Consider the following 22,917-nt stretch of genomic DNA (forward strand, 5'->3'; position numbering starts at 1 on the left):
CCCATTACAACAAAACTCGCTTCAGGTACCACGGGTACATGACATCGTCACATAGCCTTTCACCCACCATGCTTGAGCTCGCTGGACATCCTAAGCTAGTAATTGGAGCGTGTTGTTGCGCACTGTTTGAGATGAAGTTGTGCGCTCGTTTCCGCCAGCTTTATCTTAGGAAAAAAGAAAAAAATCATGTCCATCTCAAAAAAACAAACATTTCCTCACCTCCATCTGAAAAAAAACCCCACCCCATCTAAAAGAACAATGAAAACCTTTCTAAGAAACCTCATCTCCATCTAAAAAAAACTTTCCTCACCTCATCCAACCAGCGAGTGCCACATGGCATAGTCCACCTGTCACCTCCATCTTAAAAAAACAAAGGAAAACCTTTCTCAAAAAGATCCTCACCCTCATCATTTAAAAAAACGTTTCTCACGTCATCCAACTGGTGAGCTCCACGTGGCATAGCCCACATGTCGCCCCTTCTTTCCCCTTGATGGGTTTAATTGTCCTTTTTTTTTTCTCCTCGTTGTCTTTCTCCCTTCTTCTTTCTCCTCTTGCTACACCTGTGTCAACTCTAGTTGTCACTACCGGCCAGTTGGCCTTTGTTATCAGCCACGAGATTGGGTATTAGAGGCACATGTCGATCTACCAAGAATCAAACAATCACAGCTAGCAACGACAATCAAGATTTGTTAACAAGCATCAGACATGGTGCAAGTGAAGTGTGAACTGGTAAGCTGCAAGTGTGAACCAACAAAAATAATGTATAAGATGAGGAATTCGACCTCAAACCTTGAATTTATGAAATGTTCGAACAACAAACTTGGTACAAACATAAATCAAGGAAACAGATATGGTATGTACATTTAGGCTGTAAGAAATAGTAGTTGCCAGCTCTACAATACTAGCCCGGGCGTACTAATACATCATACTTTCTGTCTAGACAAATTTAAGACAAGTAATTCGGGACAGAGGTAATATTACATAGTACTAGCAACATGCCGACCATGTAGCCTTAATTCATCAAACTACTAATAAAGGTTGGCTGATTCCACACAGAAAAGGTACAACAAAGAGTCAAGAGGTTATCCCGAATTAAACAGATCCATCACCCAAACAGCATGGGAGACCATCATCAGGGAGGAAGCTCTGTCTTGAGGAGCAGCACAAGCAGAACGTGTTGCTCACCCAGCACGTTGCGATTTACTCCCAATATTCATTTTCCAAGAACGTACCTGCCAGCAAACTGCAAGATCACATCGCAGCTTATGTACTCACGCCAGTTACAAGACTGGTGTTTCTTATTTGGAAAAGAATGGCAAATACAGGCCTAGTTTGGTAGCACAGTTTTCTCAAAACCACAGTACTTCCGAACTTAGGTATTCCAACGCGCGGGCAATGAATGTGTCGATTTCTCAAAACTGTCACTTTTAACAGTTTTGGTAATACTACCCAAGTGTTTGGCCGGCATTGTCTTGCCGAAGTTTTGACCGATAGATATGCATGGCGGCATGGACAGCTACACTTAACGGGCTACATGACCCGATTAATCAGCGTGTGCTAACAGCCGCTGGCTGCATGCACGATGTCAACACATCCTCATCTAGATATTAGGATATTAGCAGTCTACAGCTATCCCTTGTATGTCTCTCCCTGCCTCCTGCACTTCTACAAAGGATGTGAAGGAAGTGTACCCTGCCTCCTGCACTTCTATGAAGGATGTGAAGTATGCGTGCACGACCCGATGGTCGAGGGCTCCAGTGGGAAGAGGAAATCCGGCAGCCGCGTATGGCTAGCTGATCGCTGACCTGGAAAGTTGCGGAAGCGATTGATCATACCACACTACGCGCACATGGGATTTGCTAATGCCTGATGGGCCTGATTGACCGGGTATTTCTCATAGAAAAACCAATCTACTTAGTGATTGGATACCTCACTTGAAAAATTATGCTAATGGTTTTGCAGGTGACACGGCGGCTGGAAGAAGATGGATGGACTCGCTAGAAAAAATAGCAGGGGAGCCTCGCGTTTCTCGGTTTAGAAAAAAGAGGACTACAGCAGAAAAAACACACTTTCAGGAATACTACGGTTTATAAAACTTCAGTTTTTCTTGACACCAAATACCAAACGCATCAAAGTATTTAAAACTATGGTTTCTAAACAGAAAGGGATTCTCTGAAAACTCCAAAAATATGGTGCTGCCAAATGTAGTGAGTGATAAAACCATTTGTAGACTATAAATAACACTGCAGCACCATACACTAAAAATGGTGATTACCTTAGTACCCTCTGAGATAAGCTTCCTTGATTCCATGCAGCCCTGCAGCAACTTCCTGCATGTTGGGGCGCTCGTTCGGGTATGGTTTGGTGCAGCGAAGCCCAATGTTTAGCACTGAACTTACACAGTCCAGGTCATTTTCCTTCACGACCACTAGAGTTTCTTCAGGAAACTCAGGCTGATCTTGAAGTACTTCAGGTTCAATAATTTCTGATATCCTGGCAGGAAAATTCATTTCAACGAATTTTACAATGTTTAGTCCATCTTTGAACATATCATTTGTCGGCCTCTTCCGTAAGAATATCTCAAATAGAACAATTCCAAAGCTGTAGACATCGCTAGCAGTCGAAATATGACCACCTGTCGCACATTCTGTAGTTCACATGCAACAATAATTTAATTCCGGTGCTAGTATGAGCAGAAGTTACTCTCAGTTTAAATAGTACAATACAAGAATATGAAAAATGGAATTACCTGGAGCAACATATCCAATAGTTCCATTTATCGCAATTGAAGAGGCTGAGTATGAGTCATCAGATGATGATACCGTTGACTCAACTAAGAACCTTGCAAGACCGAAATCTCCAACATGAGCTGTCATATTGTCATCCAAAAGAATGTTGCTAGGCTTCATATCACAATGAACAATAGTTCCTTGGTTGTTATGGTGTAGGTACTCCAGTGCATCTGCTATATCCACAACAATGCTTAGCCTTTGAGCTACTGTAATATGTATCATATCTAAAGAGCTCTCATAGTCTTGAGTTGAGTACAGTAGTCCATACAAGTCTCCTCGAGGCATGAACTCATACACTAGAGCTTTGAAATCATTTCCATTAGAATCAATGCTTGAGCATGCGGTTAGTATAGGAACCAGATTACGATGCCGCACATTTCTTAAGACATTACATTCTGCAATGAAGCTATTTGGTGCCCCCCTTGTCTCCAGGTTGAAGACTTTTATGGCAACATAATTTCCATCTTGAAATAGTTTTCCTTGATACACAGTACCATATCTCCCTCTTCCAATTATGCTGGATGTTGAGAACCCGTCTGTTGCTCTAGCAATATCACTGAAAGAAACTTTGGGAAGATTTCTATCAAGTGATGGCGACGACATGGATTTTCTCTTATGTCTCCCCCTCCAGAACAATAAGAGAAGTATGACCATAGCAAGTGAGACCATGCAAGATATTGGAATTAACACTTTGAGTACAGCAAACAGTTTATGATTTCTTGAATTTGAAGGCATAACAGAACATGCCATTAAGTGTAACTGCAGAGCCCCACCACAAAGCCCATGATTTCCTTCGATCCGCAGAGCAGTTACATTCTTGAAGATTCCTTCTTTTGGGACCTCCCCCTCGAGATGGTTGAATGACAGATCTAGTTGTTCAAGATATTGTAGGTTGCCAAGAGACACTGGAATTGATCCAGTAATGTTATTGTGGGAAACACTAAGAACTTTCAGGCTACTTATTTTGCTTAACGAAGTGGGGATGCTTCCACTGAAAACATTCCAGTCCAACTTGATATCTTCCAAACTTGCACACTCACCCAGAGTGCTAGGAATATCTCCAGATAGTCTATTTGAAGAGAGTTCTAGATTTCTGAGTTGTTTGGCATTACCGATGTCGGTAGGAAGTTGTCCATTGAAGTTGTTAAAAGATAAATAAATTTCCCTTAGTGTTGGAATTCTAAAGATCTCCTTTGGCACTAAACCATGAAGATTGTTGCTGGACATGTTCAATATTTCAAGGTTTTGAAGATTTCCAAAGCTTGGTGGTATGTTGCCAACAAACTGGTTCGAGTCTAGAAGAAGATATGCCAATTGAGATAAATTGGAAAGGGAAGATGGAATAAACCCTGTAAAGATGTTGTCAGCTAAACCTAGTATTTGCAAATTTTTGAGAGCTCCTAACCATTGGGGAATGGTACCTGTAAATTGATTGCTATTCATTCCTAAAACAATCAGGTTCGGAAGGTTCGCTATGCCAGAAGGGAAACCTCCTTCCAATTGATTCCGCCCCAAATATAGATGTTGAAGCTGAATGGAAAGGTTGGATAATGAACTTGGTATGTGGCCTTGTAGATGATTCCCCTCTACCGAGAAGGCATTTAGCTTAGTACAATTGGTTAAGCTGTTCATAAACTCCCAATCTTGCTTGTTACGTGCTTGGAGTTTATTGAACTCAAGGTTTAACCATGTGAGTTCGGAAAGTTTGCCAATGGACCGAAGCACCGATCCTGTGAAATTATTTTTTGATATATCAAAAATGTGTATCTGGGATGCGTTGATCAAAGAAGATGGGATTTTTCCATGAAAGAAGTTATCGGCTAATGCGAAGTTTTGGAGACTGGGTAGAGAGATACCAAGATTGGATGGTACCTCACCACTTAAATGATTTGGACCAAGGTTAAGGGTAACAAGAGTAGAAAGGTTCAAGATGGCCTGTTGAAACATGCCTGTCAATTGATTGCTACCCACGTTCAGAATATGGAGCGCATGTAACTTTGCAATCTCATTCGGGATGTTACCCTCAATATTATTAAACGCAACGTTGAACTGGTTTAGCACTGTGATGTTGGCAAGAGAGGCAGGGATGGTTCCAGTCAGATTGTTAACTGAAAGTTGCAGCACTTGAAGGTAAGGAGGCAAGTCTGCAGGAATTCGCCCAACTAGTTGATTTCTATCCAGCCATAGAGCCTTGAGGTTTGAACAGTTTGCCAGACTAGGTATCCTCCCTTGCAGTGTGTTATTGCTCAGGTAGAGGTTTTGAAGGCGATGCAAATGACCAAGGGATGGAGGAATTGTCCCAGTAAACCCATTTGTCGGTAGGAGTAGATGTTTTAGGAATGTTAGATTTCCAAGTGAAGGAGAGATTTGACCGACTAAACCTCGATTTGTAAGGTTAAGAGAAGTGACACGGTATGGATTCTTCATCCTGCAATGAACACCTTCCCAATTGCAAAAGTGGGTACTGTCATTCCAGGACATCAAGGATTGCTTTGGATCGAGGGTGATTGCATTCTTGAATTCAAGCAGTGACAATTGGTCTGTCTCATTTCCATACAGGGAGCCACAGATGATGACGTTGCAAACAATGAGCCCCAAGATAAACTGCATGATTGTAGTAATCTTCATGTCTGGCTAGCTGCCTTTGTTGAAGATCTTGATTACATGCAAACAAAAAATAAGGGCATTTTTAGATTAGCCAATAGTTGATGTTAGCGAAAAATCATTTGTCATGTCAAGTACTACCTAACCAATTATACTTCAATCCCTCCCTCAAGACTTGCCTACTGTCTTTCTGCAAGTAAGTAAAGAACAACATAAGTGAAATTACAGACTTCCAGCCAATGCAAATTTACACAATAACCATAGTCTTTTACTAATCTGACTAGATTTGAGATATCTGAATCCTACAGTCCTACAATCATGTGAAAGCTTTTGGTTCACGAACCTGCTGCCTAAACTACTGAAGCAGATGCTAGAAAACCCAATCGCATATGGACCAATATGTTACGCGTATGGTCAATTCTGAAAATTATTACACAATAAGTTATTATTTTTGAAATTTAGTCACGGATGACCTGTTATAAGGAGATACAAAACAGGCACCTTCTTCAGATCCATCCCAAATTGTGATTAGGATTGGTTATGGTATTTTTTTACTTCAGATATACTCTTCCACCATCCGGGCATACAGTAATCATCATACTACAGGTAGGAGTGAGGAGATGTTAAAAAAGGTGGAAGGAGAAATACGACCCATAAAAAGTTGATTGTGGGAATCATCCTTGTTGTCATTTAAATCAACTAACAAGCACCATGTAGCTCCTCAAATGAGCCACCTAAAACACTTGGATAAAATTCGATGGAACTCTAAAAACAAGACTGTTTACAAGACTAAAGTTAGTAGAGATTAACGCACCTTGAGTTCATGTCCACCACCATCATCCTGCCATCTTTGACGGTTGCACAAACATCCCCCAAAACGGCGTGATCATGCCATCTGAACTGCCATAGCTACAAGTAACTAGGAGCTGCTTGGTTACCCCTTGATTTATAGGCAATGCAATATCTACTTCAGGAAGAAGGTATCAAACTTTAGCCTTTTAACATGCATACTTTTCGAAAAACTAAACTATGCAATTGCCTACACAACTACCCACTAGTGACCAACGAACCCATGTCCCCGAAAGAAAAAGGAGAAAGTGACAGCATACACACATTGCTTGTCTCTGTTTACACGATGACATCAGGATATCCTTAATGAGGACGCGACGATTCTTGACACAAGGAACGACAGAGAGAGCGGCAGCAAGCCTGAATTCTCGAACAAGCTGCCGGCCGAGCAGGTGTGGACATGGTGCCAGTGTTGCTCACGGCTCAAGGGTGACAGTGTGATTTGCAGCACCACATGTTCCCACCTTGGAGCCAGACAAAACATGGCTGCACTGTTTCACACATTCATGACTAGAGAATTCCATGCCAGGTTAGAATGCAAGTCTCTATCAGCAACCAAACCGAGAATATGATACCACCATCCGACTTGGTGACTATGGGACCAGCAGGGGCGATTTCCTACCTGAACAATCTCTCACACTAAAGGTAAATAAATCCGTAAAGGAAAACTAAGCAGAAGGTCGTCCATTCCTTGCCTCTCCCTCACCTTGCGGTGCTTTCCCACCGGCGGCGCGGGCCAGAGCGCCGAGCCCCAAGCGCGGACTGAAATCGAGGAGATGGCCCGAATTTGTGCTGCCCCTCCTCCTCCGTGAGAGCACCACCTTCTCCCTCGCCGCCCCCTGCAGACCGCCGCCATGCTCGTACGGGATACGGCGCGAGTGAGATCATGGACGTGGGGATGGACTCCGTGCGCAGTGCAGTGCCGGAGGAGGCCAGCAACGACGGCGGCGGAGAGGGGAGGGGAAATGAAACGAGGCCAGGCCGTCGGACTGGCCTGCCGTGTTTCAGACTTGGACCCCACATGTCAAAGGCTACATATTCCCTTCCCTTGTCACCATAGCGCTTGAAACCGAAATCCTCGAGCTAAAATTATTTGAATTGAAATCCCCGATGGATATACTACGGGAGAGAGGAAACTGAAGGAGACGCCGAGGTGCGCTCATGGAGTTCGAAAACCCACGAGCAGCTATTTCTTTCCGAGTACACATACATAGATTTATATGAATTTTACAAACAGATGGGTTGTGATTGGAAGTTAAGGGTGAGAAGGGGCCCATCCTAATGAAAATCAGGAGGGTGGTTAATTAGAAAGAAAGAAGTCTAGTCAGCATGTAATTACGTGTAAATCTTTGTAGGTTTAGCATTATTGATTTCTTTCCCAAACTGAAGGGGCCCACCCCCATGAAAATCAGGGGAAAGTGGTTACTTAGAAAGAAAAAAGCCTAGTCAGCATGTAATTGCGTGTAAATTTTTGTATGTTTAGCATTTATTGATTTCTTTCCCAAACTGACGAGCCAAGTTTTAATCCACCATGACTTTTGAATCTCTCGTTGAATTTTTCTAAACTCGAGCAATATTAGACACCAAAAAAGGGCTTATTGTCGAGGAAAAAAAAGCTAGTAAACAGATAGACAACTCGATGTAAAATGATCAATACAAAATAAAATTACATTGAAAAGCATACCAGTCTTGTTCTTTCTCGGATTGTACGTCGTTCGTCCGAGGTTGAAAATTACACTAAATCGACAACAGCACTTGCAAACGCCCTCTCCATACCAGGTTAAGTGATATTTTCAAAATATGCAATGTCGATACCACTACTTAAACTACTTTGTTGTCGTCGTTTAGTCCGAGTCCGAGTCTCACAGCTTGTTGATGTATGGAAAGTCGTCGTCCTCCTCCTCCTCGAACCGATGAGTGACGGCCACAAGTTGTTGATGCTCCTCCTTGTCGGTACTTGTGGGGCCAAAGCGCTCATTGTAGGAGTATTTTTCAGCAGATCCCTCGATAGGATATCCAACCAAGCGAGTAGATCGAATGGTAACATGGACAGAGCTTTACCTAGACGAGGTAATCCCCTACTCTGGCTCCTCATGCATAGGGGTTACAAAGATCGAGGGATTGAGTAAAGCTCTAGGTTATGTTGTTTATCTATTCGACTAGCTAATCTCAACTTTTATGGGTACCGGGGTCTAGGGTTACAGGATCTAAGTCAGTAAAGGGGAGTCCCTCCGGGAGGCCGGTTGCCTTGTCTTGTACACAAAGACTTCCGGTCCATATCGTAGTAGGGCCATGGGTCGGGTTGGTTGGCCCATTGCATAATCGACATGGGGGTACAAGACATCATGGAGATAATTATATGTATCGCGGATGGACGATTAAAGTGATACACACACGGATCCCCAATAGATCTGAGAACTACAATTGAGATAGATGAGAGTCGATGATGATGTCGTGGACAGCGATGAAGGTGATGCATCTTGATGTAGCTACCTCTGTGATCAAAGCAATTGCAAAGGTGGATGCCCTTTTGCTGACCCCCTACGGATATATTACTGAGGTGAGGTTTCTGGTACTACTTCGTATGGTGGAGGTCTCTCTGTTCATCGTACCTGAGGTATGGTTGCACCGGGGGAGTAGTCGACAATGAGAAGGCGGCGGCACACGGTACAACCAACGGTACCAGAGGCGCGCGCATACCATGCATCGCCTGCTCTTCTAGATCCTCCAAACGATGTGTGTTTTCTTCTCCGGTGCTCCTCTCCGTGGAAGGTTCCTATGACATCAAATCAACACATTATCCAACAAAAGTAAGAATTTTTCAAATACTGCTTCAAATCTCCTAATTTTGCGGGTCTTGGTGAAATCAGACAAACATGGGCGAGTGAACATGGTAGAATTCAAAATTCCTAAGTCTGCGGTGCAAAGACACCAAATAAAATATGATGCAAAATGCATCCACCATCCTTCGCAACACCGTGGCGGCTCCCCTAAAATGTTGGTGGTTCCCTTCCTTATAGTAGCTCATGGCCCGTCCCCTGTAGCATAGAGCACCACCCCCTTACAATATTGTGATGAGCATGTGATGAGGTCCTCCACAACATCACAATAACAACTCCCCTAAAGCACACATGGTTCTATTCCTTGCACCAGCTAGAGAACAAGCCCTGGAACATCAAACGTGCCCCCTTACAATCCTGACAGCGATCAGTGGTTAATCCTACAACAACAACCTTGCCCCCTCCCGACGCCTACAAGACAGGGCATGACGCAATTGTTTGCGGCAATAGGTTGTTCTCAGGAGGGGGGGGGGAGTGCGTGCAAATAGAAGTAGTAGATTGCAGTAATGGCGTTAACTTGCAGAGCCGCGAAGGCGCGTGACTTGTCGTTGTTGTCTTGATATGGTGGCAGTGAAGGGGGGAGGGGGACTCAGGGGCGGATCCAACCTAGCGAGCCGCCCCAAGCCCCCTTTGTATACTGTAGCAAATTGCTACAGCACACAAAGGAGTTGGGCCTCATGCCCCGGGCCCTCTCGGCCTGGGGCCTAGATCCGCCACTGGGGAGACTTGAGGGGGAGAGGATCTACACGGGCGATACAAGAGTGCAAAGAAGATGAAAAGGATGGGGAGAGTTCTAGAGAAGAAACAAACAGAGACGCTTTACAAGCCTAATGGGAACATGTGGCGGCCGATCGAGGTGACCGACACGGTACATGGGACGGCCAGTCAATTTTGACCATTTCCTTTACCTTTTGACGTCTTTATGTTTCGGGACAGAATTTGACATTTTTATGAACAAAAAATTAGAAAATGGTGTTGTAAAAAAAGGGGAAATTGAAAATGGGCCCGCACAGGCGTCATTAGGCCGGGCGAGCGCGTGACTCACGCGGTGACGCGTCGGCCCCTTCCAATTACTTATATCCCAACAATAAAATTCTAGCCGTTGCAATTGGCAAAAGCTATCAAATCCGCCCCGGCTCCAACGTCTCCTCCAACATTTCGAATCCCCTCCGCCTCCGCTTGAGCTGCGTTTTACAGAGAGAGCGCGTAGCGTCATCATCTCGACTCCTCCTCGCCCCGCCCACCCAAACCAGCCCAAACGCGCAGGCATGGCGACGACGGCGGCCGCGGCGGAGGACGTGGAGGCGGGGGCGGGGTCTCCGATCGCGGCGTTCGCGGTGGCCAAGGGCGGCGTCGTGCTGAAGCACATCTTCCTCAACGGGCCGCCGACGGAGGCGGCGCGGCGCGGCGCGGATGCGGATCGGGCGGAGGATCCGCCGGTGCTGTTTGGGCGGCACCCCGACTGCCACGTCCTCATCGACCACCCCAGCGTCAGCCGCCGCCACCTCGAGGTCCGCTGCAAGCGGCGCCAGCGCCGGATCACCGTCACCGACCTCTCCTCCGGTACCGAGACCACGATTTCCTCCGCGCAGCCCTCTCCGTCTCCCCACTCTCTGCGTGCGCGCGTGCCGCTCCCGATCTCCGCGCGTGCTTGGGTTTACGCGAATTCTAGGGTTTTGTTAGGGTGAATCGATTCGTGTAGACCGATCTATTTGGGGACTTTTCTGGGGGATTTATGTCATCGATTCACTCGGATTTGCTCCCGATAGGCTCTATATTGTCAGGATTAGCCCCGCCTTATCATATTCATGAGGGCCTGCGATGATAGCGAATATGCTTGCAATTTCGATCAAAATTATGCAAAAATTACATACAATTGAACCATGGTTGTGCTTCGATTGACCCAGTGCATGGGACCTGGATCTCGGGCCAAAGGATCCCACCAAACACGCTGGTGGAACTGGTGGCTGGTGATACACTACAGCTCGGGGCCTCCAAGAGGGAGTACCGACTTCACTGGCTTTCCCTGCGCGAGGCATTTGAGATGGATGATCTGCTTCCACCACTTGTTGAGGAGGACAAGGAGGAGATCCATACTCATCAGGTTGACAATTCTCTTTTGTACCGGTACAAATTCTGTATGTATTTTGGCTGTGTTGCTTGCAGTCTAAGCGTTTGATGAAATTAACAGGAGGCACAGGATCAGTTGGTGCCTGGGCAGAGGGAGCCAATGGAGACAAAAACTCATCAGGTTTGACCCCAACAAGCGAATACTGAAAACCTTTGATGAAACTTGAGATGCATTTCATGCCCTTGGTTTTGGTATGGGTACCAATGGATGGTGTCCCTTTAGCTCAGCTTATTTGCATATCAAACAATGAGATTGCATCCCAACAAGCTAATACTGAAATTGCCGCTGTTTTGCCAAATCTTATAAAGCATTATTTAAGATGTTTAGTAGATTTGTTAATTTAGATTAGGCAACGTCTACAATGATCGATATTCCTTAGTTTCTAGTTCGCCCGTTTTAGTGTATTTTTTAGAGTTTTTAAATCTATTTTATAATCCATTTATGTGTAATCACTTTCAGAAATGAATTACATTTGAAATCACGATCTAGCTTTGTAACTGAATACTTCAACAATTGAATAATGCTATGTTCCTTGTTACTTAGAGCATGAAGTTGCTTACAATTATCAAGTTTTGATGTGCCTTGTCTTTCTGTAATTCTGCCTAGTGCCTAGGTTTATTAAGCTTCCACTGCTTCCAGTGGTAAAAATTATGACTATTAAGGAACTTTTTATCTTTCATTAATCGTCGTGTAGTGAGTTCTGATGAAAGCTGACACTGAACCATCCTGAATGCTTTGGACACCTGCGCAGATTAGTTAATCCCATGTACATAGTTGGATATTTTCACCGATGACTCCTGATTATCATGTTTTGATGTGCCTCGTCTTTCTTGAATTCTTCCTAGTGCCTAGGTTTATCAAGGTTCCACTCCTTCCAGTGGTAATGTAAAGATGCTTAAAAATTATGACTGTTAAGGAACTTTTTTCGTCTTCCTGAAATTCTACCTAGTACGAAATTTTTTGTATTGTCAAGTCCTAATGAAAGTAGACACTGAACCAGCCTGAATGCATTGGACACCTGTGCAAATTATTTAATCCCATGTACATAGTTGGATTTTCCCACCAATTCATTCTTTTTGATTGCTTAGTTTGCTAAATGATTTTCTTGTGGCTGGTGTATTCATGGGATATATTGTACTCAGCTTACGCTAAGAAATTTTGCGCAACATTGAACTGGTTTCTCTGTCGGTCTCAATTTATATGCCACGTGTTTGATAGAACTGAATGCAACTAATAATGTATCAACTATGTGCATCAAACTAATATTCATCTAGAATAACACAAATACATGCTTTAATTTTCTTGGTGAGCAATACTTGTTGTTTCCCTGATATTTGTCATAGTTTTTTTTGGATATGAACTGCATGATGAGTTAATAATATCTACCCACTTCAGATTTTGCAACCACTTTCGATATCCCGATTTGCTTACAGCATTGGTTTACACTTATATCTGGATTACATATTCTCCAATATATCTGTGTGTTTTTCTTTTCTTTGAGGATGCTACATGATGGCTTGAGTTCTACTGCTTGATTTTTTTCCCTAACTTTTACTGATCTTCACATCTTTTAACTTTTGGCACTTATCTGCAATGCTAACTGTCTAATATAATGCACAGGAGACAAAACATCAAGTGGTAGCAGAACAAACTGAATGCTGGGCTAAAGTGATTCCCTCGGCACCACCATTGCCTGAGTCTTCACTCTCACATTTTCATGACAACAGAGTGGGAGTGATAGGGGGGACAATTGTTACTGAGAATTCAATTACAGAATCTGTTGGCTCTTCAATAATACAGGCAGCTGGAAAACCAGTCCAGTCAGACAAACAGAAAGCATCAGGCACCATGTCCCGAAGGGCCAAGTTGAAGTCAGTGAAGTCTCTTCACATTGACACAGGAAGGAGAAACATGACTTTGAGCTACAGCTACAAGAACGAAGAAGCCCAGGATGAGAATCGTGTATGTTCTCAAAACTGCAAGGGAGAATGTGCAGCCTGCATGGTTTTGTTCGATAATTTTGATGTCAAAGCTGGAGAGAAGAAAAGGATGATTGCACCAGAAAAGGTCCACATCAGCCCCCATGTCATGGGTAGCATTACCATAGAGAGGAATCAAGAAGTGCCAAACCCTCTGAATTTTGCTAAGGAGACAGAGCAGCATGACATTTTCTCTGAAAATTCTATCCCACAAGATTCATTTGATGCAAAACCACAGATGGGACCAGAGTTGCCATGTTCTGTTTCCCCTTCGGTTTCCAAATACAAAACCTTTGCAAATCAAATCTCACAGCTGGATTCTACTATACATATGGAATCCTATGAGGCCATGCCAGAAAATCCTTTCACACATGACATGATTGATGGAAATACAAATAGCCACCAAGAGATGAAGCATGATGGTTTGTCCCATCATAAATTGGATGGAGGTCTGTCAAACAAGGAGAAAATGGCCCAAAATAAGATTGTTGTGGAGGACTGTCAGCTTGAAGGCATAATTTTTGGGAGTATATTTGACAACTTGGATATAGAAGCAACTGAAGTAAAAGAAGATATCAGTCTACTGGACAAGGAGAATACCACCCCTCATGCCTCGGGGAACATAACATTTGAGAGGAGTCAGATACTGTTGAAGCCGACCAGTTCCCAAGAGATGATGGATTCCATTTCCCCTCTGAATTTGGAACATGATGGCTTTTCAGAGAGTGAAAACTCCGTGTTGAACATTGAAAAGAAGATGAAGTCAAATGAACTTACATCTGAAAATCTTATTCCGTTAGTGTCAGTTGAAACAGAAATCATGCTCATGCCGGATGAAGATTTCAAAAGTGACATCATTCTAGACAAGGAAAACTCAGTGCTTCCTGGAAAGTACAATGCTGCTATCTCCCCTGCGGAACAAGGAAACCTCTTTCTTGATGAGAATGTGGCACCTGCCTCCATGGATCTCAAGCCCATTGCTGGGAAGGTTCTTGGCTCAAGGATGGGCAGTTCGGTGTCAGCAGAGTTCACTTCAAACAGGAGCATCCATCAAAGGGAATGCAGTGAACTTTCATCAGAATATGATGCTACCTCCCCTGTGAGGCAACAAAACATCTTTCCAGACAAGGAGAATGTGACGCCTCCCTCCAGAGTTCTCAAGTCCATTGGTAGGAAGGTTCTTGGCTCAAGGATGGATAATTCAGTGTCGGCTGAATACACACCAAACAGGAGCATCAGTAAACGGGAATGCAATGATCTATCATCAAAGTCCAAACATTTCCACACAGTAGATGAGGAAGTCTTCTATTCAGATAAGGAGAATTTGACACCTATATCTACAGGAGGTATGAAAGCGAGAAGTTGTCTTCCGAAGAACCTGTTCCCAGTGGATGCAGACCAAGATCAGGAGGCATTCTGCTCCGACAAGGAGAACTCTACACCAGTATCTTGTGTAGCTCACAAAACAAGGGATGTGTCTGAAAACCGTGCACGAATTGAAAGTGCAATCACAAAGAAAAGGGTGGTGGTAGATAGGCTCCCTTTCCAGACTCTTCTGTCAAATTCTCCCTTGAGACCAACTAGCTCATTTGATTGTACCCAGGCTGATGCTAGTGAAGCTAATCTCTCAATCAGGTTGGAAGATGAACTGAACAGCCTTCCAGTAAGTAACCGTAAAGCTTTGATTTTGAATTTCTATTTTGTATATCTTTGCCTTTGACATGGATGTTAAAATTGAGACCATTTTTTTATTGTGAACAGCACAAAAACCACGAATCAAATAGGGTTGGAGAAGGGATGAAAGTCTGGACCATGGTGGCTGATACCGATTGTCTTCTTGATGACGAATCAAGGAAGTCTATAATGCTACTAAAAGGCATAAAAGGAACTCATCTGATCATACCAAGGATTGGTAAGTTAAGAACAGTATAGTAATTGTTTCATCTGTCATAGCATTTTGAACAAAGGGGGAATGTACTTACTTTGTATACAGTTCCATGTTTCTATTGTTGCATATATTCCCTATTTTGACCTTGACTTTGTTAGTAAATGAACATGTCTCTCTCATTTGACTTCGTAGCTCATTTGCAAATGAACATGTCTCTCTCATTCTGTTGAGCTGCTAATCAGTACTACTTTTGACTTTGTAGCTCATTTGCAACAATCATCTCATGCTATGATGGTATTGACTAAAGAATTAATTGTGAACTTTTAAGTTTTGACATCTTATCGTGTCTTGTATTCAATATGCATTCCCAGCTCGTTGTTATTGTTAACTGAACTGACTTGACTGCAAGTGCTTGATGTGCTATTCTCATCCCCTGAAACCCTGTGTTTATCGTCTTGCCAGTGATGAGGGAGCTCGAATGCATGAAACAGCGGGAGGGTATGTTCAAGAGGTCATCAAAGGCCACCTCCATAATGCAATGGATCGAGGATTGCATGGAGAACGAGAGCTGGTGGATCCACGTGCAGAGTTCATCCGAGATGTTGCCAGTAGCGCCAACCCCACCTGCAACTCCTACAGAAATGCAACGCAGCAGTGAAGAGAGTGAAGCCACCGCTGCCGGCGCCTTCAACTCAATGCTGGCGCTCTTCTCGCCAAGGAGCTTCACTGGCATCTTCTCCCCAAGAAGCCTCGCCGACATCGATTCCCCGAAGACCGAAGACCGCGTCCTCGATTGCGCCCTCCTCTTCAACAAGCTGAGAGGCAGCGGCCAGAACATGGTCATCCTGTCCAACAGCGTCAACCTCAAGATCAAAGCCATGTCCGAGGTACCGTGCCATGGCATTGCTTTCTTCTCCGAATCTCTGCAGCCCTCCTGCTAAAGACATTTACTATTCGTGTGTAGAACTGTAACTGGACTGATTAGCTGTTCCTGTACGATGTTTCAGGGCTTGCTGTGCGAGGGAGCCAAGGAGTTTCGGGAGACGCTGATGAACCCTTGCTCTGAGAGGTTCATGTGGGCGGCGAGCGTGCCGAGGGGGGCGGCGTGGTCACGCCTGGACGAGGCCGCGCTGGCGGAGAACTACTACAACAGCCACCGTGAGTCCAGGAGGAATGTCCCGAGGCCCGTTGAGGCCGCCAGGGGGCTCAAGCTGATCCTGCTGCACAACAGCTCCTCCCTCTGCGCGCGTTCCGGCGACCATCTCCGTCGCTGAGAAGTCGCCACTGCATTGCCCTCCTGCTCCTGGTGACGCCGTCATGAGCAGTTGGCGCGGTTCTTTCAAGTAGCATGTGAAAGAAAATGGCAGACATAGTAACTGGTAAATGAATTGTTTGATCCTTTCTGATATGCCTGGTGACTGATGAGAAACGTGAACTGTGATGGAAGTTGGAAGACGAGAATGTGAACATGACAAGTCTTACGTTTCTTGCTCGGTTTGGCACAATCGTATGATCTGGTCCAAGTTAGGCATTTGCATGTTCATCAATCATCATCATCTGTCCCATCAGCTGATACAGTGATTCGTACCGGAGCAACAGCGTCACGTGGGCACACGAGTACTTGTTGGTTCCCTCGTTGGTGAGGCTGGGGCTCACCTCATCACGAGCCTTGGATTTTAATTTTAGCAGTACCCCGTAGATTCCGAACAGATGGCGTTGATGCACGGCAATAGGATGTTTTGTGATGAGATAGATCTGCTCAGGAATGTTTACTGCTAGTACTAAACAATGTTGTTTACTGCTACTAAACAATGCTAGATCAACAGCCATTAGCACATGGCCGCTGCATCGCGCCTGGACTTCCCAGCACCCAGACTGAATGTTTTCAGTGGCAACTAATAAAATAAATAAATAAAGTAACTAAATGGTGGAGCACCACCACCACCTTTGGGTGGAAAATTGCGAGGTTCCCAGCAGCAGCAGCAGCAGCAGCGCGTAAAGAAAGAGGGAGGTGAGGCCGTGAGGCGAGGTGACGGCGTTGATAGGGGGCATGTGGGCGATGTCGGTGTTGAACGGGTCATGAGGAGGAGGTGCGCCGTTCAACCCGGCCCGTCGCGCGGTGCAGCGCGACTCGGTTCGGCTTCAGCTTAGCTGTAGACGAACGTGACCGACAAACCCCCCTTGATCGCCTCCCCTCCACTCCCTTCTGCCCCGTTCGTCCGTCCGTCCGTCCGTGTGTACAAGCGCGCGCTTGGTCGCCATCTTGACCGCAAAAGCTGACACCCATTCATTCGCCATTCGCCACCAGACTTTTTCTTAACTGTATAAACCCTATGCAAGACCATGACGTGTAGAGTTAGATATTTGCCTGCGCAACAGACTGATGTGCCATGTGCACCAAAAGGAATAAGCATTGATTGACGGGTCGTCTCGACCGTAACGCATCGGGACGGGACGGGTCTGCCGCCAACCTTGAGCAAAGGAAGGACCAAACGGAAACCGCTGAGGTTGCCTTTGCCATCGATCGATGGCCTTTCTGTTGTGCGTATTCAGAGACCTGTTTGGTGCAAGTCGCATCTAATAAATGGTTGCCTAGTCTTGCCATCCTACGCAACTTGTGCTTGGACGCACCATCTATCCCATACCCTAGCAGTTTTGTCGTGTCTCTGTGTGTGTGTGACATATACGCCGATTTTGAACAGAGAGAAGTCTTTGGAGTTCAGCTCCCGTTTGGCACGTTATCTGCCATTGGTAAATCTCGACGTGGCACTTCACTAGCACTATACGTATGTTAAAGTTTCTTTTTTCCTTTTTGCGCCATGTAGTGGAGTATAGGTTGGAGTTGGTTTGCCCCAATTAGAGAGCATCGAGTTTCTTCATTACTGGAAGAATATCTTGGCGCGTACAGAACACGGTTTGACTGTGACCAGCCACTGAAAAGACTCGACTGAGAATAAGTTCCATAGCACTTTGTAGTCAACTTGACTTCAAAGTTTTCTCTCCAAAGTTCACACTTAGGACTCTCTTTCGTCGAGTGTGACGGTGAAAGGATCATGAAATGCTCATCATATAGTCAATTTCAAGGGTCGAGTACTCGAGTCTTTTTCCCTTTCTTTACAGATAGCTTATCACATTTGCCGCGTGCTAACAAGAGCATGTGTTCGAAACTATCCGTAGTCGGATCGGCGGCATTTGAATTGTTCAATTTTTTACCACATGAGACGAGGTCATTTTCACACTAGTAAAGGTAGAAACTGCAACACTTCACACATCCATATTCGTTCTTCCTGTTAGAGACCGGGCACTAGACCTGGCCATCCTCCGGGCCGGGCCGGGCTTCGGGCCGGGCCTGACCAAGCCCGAGGTAGAAAACTCAAGCCTGAGCCCAGCCCGGCCCGGCCGTCGGGCCTAGTTTTCAGGCCCGAGCCCGGCCCATCACAGCAAAAAACACGTCGGGCCTCGGGCCTCAGGCCGGGCCTCTTCAGTAAATGGCATAAACAGCGGGCCCAGTCCCGGCCCGACCTAGTCTTCGGGCTCAAAACCTAGGCCCAGGCCCGGCCCGAGAGTAGCGTCGGGTCGGGTCGGGCGGGGCTTTTTCGGGCCGGGTCAGGTCGGGCTGTTTGGGCCGGGCGGCCCATGGCCAGGACTACCGGGTACCCCTTAAATTTTCACGGTTGCAGCCGGACATCTCATATTAGATTCTCAAATCCATATAAAGACATGCAAACTAAAAGAAACCTACGTATTACGTTGATCATCTAGCTACTCGTTGTCGGAGATGTCGGCGAGCTCCGTGCCCGGCTCCGGCAGCATGGGCGGCAGCTGCAGCTCCGGCTCCTCCGGTTGGTCTGCTCAGGCCTCCTCCGCCTCCATCTCCGCGTCGAGTTCGGCGTGTTGGAAATATGCCCTAGAGGCAATAATAAATTAGTTATTATTATATTATATTTCATTATTCATGATAATCGTTTATTATCCATGCTAGAATTGTATTGATAGGAAACTCAGATACATGTGTGGATACATAGACAACACCATGTCCCTAGTAAGCCTCTAGTTGACTAGCTCGTTGATCAATAGATGGTTACGGTTTCCTGACCATGGACATTGGATGTCGTTGATAACGGGATCACATCATTAGGAGAATGATGTGATGGACAAGACCCAATCCTAAGCCTAGCACAAAGATCGTGTAGTTCGTATGCTAAAGCTTTTCTAATGTCAAGTATCATTTCCTTAGACCATGAGATTGTGCAACTCCCGGATACCGTAGGAATGCTTTGAGTGTACCAAACGTCACAACGTAACTGGGTGGCTATAAAGGTTCACTACAGGTATCTCCGAAAGTGTCTGTTGGGTTGGCACGAATCGAGACTGGGATTTGTCACTCCGTGTAAACGGAGAGGTATCTCTGGGCCCACTCGGTAGGACATCATCATAATGTGCACAATGTGATCAAGGAGTTGATCACGGGATGATGTGTTACGGAACGAGTAAAGAGACTTGCCGGTAACAAGATTGAACAAGGTATCAGAGTACCGACGATCGAATCTCGGGCAAGTATCGTACCGATGGACAAAGGGAATTGTATACGGGATTGATTGAATCCTTGACATCGTGGTTCATCCGATGAGATCATCGTGGAGCATGTGGGAGCCAACATGGGTATCCAGATCCCGCTGTTGGTTATTGACCGGAGAGTTGTCTCGGCCATGTCTGCATGACACCCGAGCCCGTAGGGTCTACACACTTAAGGATCGATGACGCTAGGGTTATAGGGAATAGATGTACGTGGTTACCGAATGTTGTTCAGAGTTCCGGATGAGATCCCGGACGTCACGAGGAGTTCCGGAATGGTCCGGAGGTAAAGATTTATATATGGGAAGTCATCATACGGTCACCGGAATAATTCGCGGGTTACCGGTATTGTACCGGGACCACCGGAGGGGTTCCGGGGGTCCACCGGGAGGGTCCACCTGCCCCGGAGGGCCCTATGGGCTGTATGTGAAGAGGGACCAGCCCCTTAGTGGGCTGGGCGCCTCCCCCCTAGGTCCCATGCGCCTAGGGTTTGGGGGAACCCTAAAGGGGGGGCGCCCCCCTTGCCTTGGGGGGCAAGGCAACCCCCCTTGGCCGCCGCCCCCTCCTCAGATTGGATCTGAGGGGCCCGGCCCCCCTCTCCCTTGTCCCTATATATATGTGGGGGTTGGGAGGGCAGTGACACCCCAAGTTCTGGCGCAGCCCTCCCCCTCTCCCAAGTCCTCCTCTTCTCCTACGGTGCTTGGCAAAGCCCTGCAGGATTACGACGCTCCTCCTTCACCACCATGCCATCATGCTGCTGCTGGATGAAGTCTTCCCCAACCTCTCCTTCTCCCCTTGCTAGATCAAGGCGTAGGAGACGTCACCGGGATGTACGTGTGTTGAACGCGGAGGTGCCGTCCGTTTGGCACTAGGATCATCGGTGATTTGGATCACGACGAGTACGACTCCATCAACCCCGTTCACTTGAACGCTTCCGCTTAGCGATCTACAAGGGTATGTAGATGCACTCCCCTTCCCCTCGTTGCTAGATTACTCCATAGATTGATCTTGGTGATGCGTAGAAAATTTTAAATTTCTGCTACGTTCCCCAACAGTGGCATCATGAGCTAGGTGTATGTGTAGTTTCTATACACGAGTAGAACACAAAGCAGTTGTGGGTGTTGATTTTGTCAATTTACTTGCCGTTACTAGTCTTATCTTGATTCGGCGGCATCGTGGGATGAAGCGGCCCGGACCGACCTTACACGTACTCTTACGTGAGACTGGTTCCACCGACTGACATGCACTAGTTGCATAAGGTGGCTAGCGGGTGTCTGTCTCTCCCACTTTACTCGGATCGGATTCGATGAAAAGGGTCCTTATGAAGGGTAAATAGAAATTGGCATATCATGTTGTGGTTTTGGCGTAGGTAAGAAACGTTCTTGCTAGAAACCTATAGCAGCCACGTAAAAACTTGCAACAACAATTAGAGGACGTCTAACTTGTTTTTGCAGCATATGCCTTGTGATGTGATATGGCCAAAAGGATGTGATGAATGATATATGTGATGTATGAGATTGATCATGTTCTTGTAATAGGAATCATGACTTGCATGTCGATGAGTATGACAACCGGCAGGAGTCATAGGAGTTGTCTTAATTTATTTATGACCTGCGTGTCAACATAAACGTCATGTAATTACTTTACTTTATTGCTAAAGTGTTAGCCATAGTAGTAGAAGTAATAGATGACGAGACAACTTCAAGAAGACACGATGATGGAGATCATGATGATGGAGATCATGGTGTCATGCCGGTGACAACGATGATCATGGAGCCCCGAAGATGGAGATCAAAAGGAGCAAAATGATATTGGCCATATCATGTCACTATTTGATTGCATCTGATGTTTATCATGTTTTACATCTTATTTGCTTAGAACGACGGTAGCTTAAATAAGATGATCCCTCACTAAAATTTCAAGAAAGTGTTCCCCCTAACTGTGCACCGTTGCGAAGGTTCGTCGTTTCGAAGCACCACGTGATGATCGGGTGTGATAGATTCTAACGTTCAAATACAACGGGTGTAAGCCAGATTTACACACGCAATACACTTAGGTTGACTTGACGAGCCTAGCATGTACAGACATGGCCTCGGAACACGGAAGGCCGAAAGGTTGAACATGAGTCGTATAGAAGATACGATCAACATGAGATGTTCACCGTTGATAACTAGTCCATCTCACGTGATGATCGGACACGACCTAGTCGATTCGGATCATGTTTCACTTAGATGACTAGAGGGATGTCTATCTGAGTGGGAGTTCATTAAATAATTTGATTAGATGAACTCAATTATCATGAACATAGTCTAAATTGTCTTTGCAAATATGTTGTAGATAAATATCTCACGTTGTAGCTCCCTGTTTCAATACGATCCTAGAGAAAGATTAAGTTGAAAGATATTGTAAGCAATGATGCGGACTAGGTCCGTAGTCCGAGGAGTGTCCTCACTGCTACACAGAAGGCTTATGTCTTTGATGCACCGCTCGATGTGCAAACCCCTACAACGTCGTCTATGGATGTTGTGAACACCTGACAGACACATCCTGATGACTACTTGATAGTTTAGTGCACAATACTTTACGGCTTAGAATCGGGATTCCAATGACGTTTTGAACGCCATAAGACATATGAGATGTTCCAAGAGCTGAAATTGGGATTTCAGGCTCATGCCCGTGTTGAGAGGTGTGAGACCTCTGACAAGTTCTTTAGCCAACAAGATGGAGGAGAATAGCTCAGCTAGTGAGCATGTGCTCAGAATGTCTGGGTGCTACAATCAGTTAAATCAAGTGGGAGTTAAACTTCCAGATAAGATAGTGATTGATAGAGTTCTCTAGCCACTGTCACTAAGCTACTAGATCTTCGTGATGAACTATGACATGCAAGGGATGGAGTTGATCCCGGAGCTGTTCGCGGTGCTTAAGACTGTAAAAGGTAGAAATCAAGAAGGAGCATCAAGTGTTGATGGTTTAACAAGACCACTGGTTTCAAGAAGGGCAAGGGCTAGAAGGGAAACTTCATGGATGGCAAACCAATTGCGGCTCCAGTAAAGGAACCCAAGGTTGAACCCAAACCCGAGACTAAGTGCTTCTATTGTAAGGGGAACGATCACTGGTAGCGGAATTACCCCAAATGCATGGTAGATAAGAAGGCTGGCAACTTCAACAAAGTATACACGTGTTATTAATTTGTACCTCGCTAGTACTCCTGGTAGCACCTGGGTATTGGATACCGGTTCAGTTGCTATTACTGGTGACT

The 22,917-nt window shown here is 45.5% G+C and overlaps 2 protein-coding genes across 11 annotated transcripts; one reads left to right on the forward strand and one right to left on the reverse strand.

Moving 5' to 3' along the window:
• Positions 1 to 743: 743 nt before the first annotated feature.
• LOC125550937 (receptor kinase-like protein Xa21) lies at positions 744 to 7,494 on the reverse strand. Of its 10 annotated transcripts, XM_048714074.2 has the most exons (8): positions 6,952 to 7,492; positions 6,211 to 6,305; positions 5,898 to 5,996; positions 5,740 to 5,816; positions 5,538 to 5,586; positions 2,750 to 5,447; positions 2,276 to 2,647; positions 744 to 1,232 (listed from the first exon to the last, which is right to left on the reverse strand). In XM_048714074.2, exons 6-7 carry the CDS (start codon positions 5,418 to 5,420, stop codon positions 2,277 to 2,279), a joined length of 3,042 nt encoding a protein of 1,013 aa, XP_048570031.1. In that variant the 5' UTR covers positions 5,421 to 5,447; positions 5,538 to 5,586; positions 5,740 to 5,816; positions 5,898 to 5,996; positions 6,211 to 6,305; positions 6,952 to 7,492; the 3' UTR covers positions 744 to 1,232; position 2,276. The 10 variants fall into 10 exon arrangements, with proteins under 10 accessions (XP_048570031.1, XP_048570027.1, XP_048570028.1 ...); XM_048714070.2 differs by having other exon boundaries at positions 6,211 to 7,492; XM_048714071.2 differs by lacking the exon at positions 5,740 to 5,816 and having other exon boundaries at positions 5,870 to 5,996; positions 6,211 to 7,492.
• Positions 7,495 to 10,192: 2,698 nt separating this feature from the next.
• On the forward strand, positions 10,193 to 16,633 carry PS1 (forkhead-associated (FHA) domain-containing protein). Its single transcript, XM_048714075.2, has 7 exons — positions 10,193 to 10,648; positions 10,993 to 11,189; positions 11,277 to 11,336; positions 12,837 to 14,858; positions 14,957 to 15,107; positions 15,546 to 15,970; positions 16,091 to 16,633. The coding sequence occupies exons 1-7, from the start codon at positions 10,354 to 10,356 to the stop codon at positions 16,355 to 16,357; spliced, it is 3,417 nt and encodes a 1,138-aa protein (XP_048570032.1). The 5' UTR covers positions 10,193 to 10,353; the 3' UTR covers positions 16,358 to 16,633.
• The last annotated feature ends 6,284 nt before the right edge of the window (positions 16,634 to 22,917 follow it).

Source organism: Triticum urartu, chromosome 4A (assembly GCF_056163025.1).
Source record: "Triticum urartu cultivar PI428250 chromosome 4A, HENAU_Tu73, whole genome shotgun sequence".
Classification (NCBI taxonomy): Eukaryota; Viridiplantae; Streptophyta; class Magnoliopsida; order Poales; family Poaceae; genus Triticum; species Triticum urartu.

Excerpts from the sequence above, each read along its gene's own strand:
- LOC125550937 (XM_087517937.1), bottom strand. The coding sequence starts at position 5,420 with ATGAAGATTACTACAATCATGCAGTTTATCTTGGGGCTCATTGTTTGC. Across the intron at positions 2,648-2,749 it reads TATTGGATATGTTGCTCCAG|AATGTGCGACAGGTGGTCAT; the intron begins GTAATTCCATTT and ends TGTGAACTACAG.
- PS1 (XM_048714075.2), top strand. The coding sequence starts at position 10,354 with ATGGCGACGACGGCGGCCGCGGCGGAGGACGTGGAGGCGGGGGCGGGG. Across the intron at positions 11,190-11,276 it reads AGGAGATCCATACTCATCAG|GAGGCACAGGATCAGTTGGT; the intron begins GTTGACAATTCT and ends TGAAATTAACAG. Across the intron at positions 14,859-14,956 it reads ATGAACTGAACAGCCTTCCA|CACAAAAACCACGAATCAAA; the intron begins GTAAGTAACCGT and ends TATTGTGAACAG.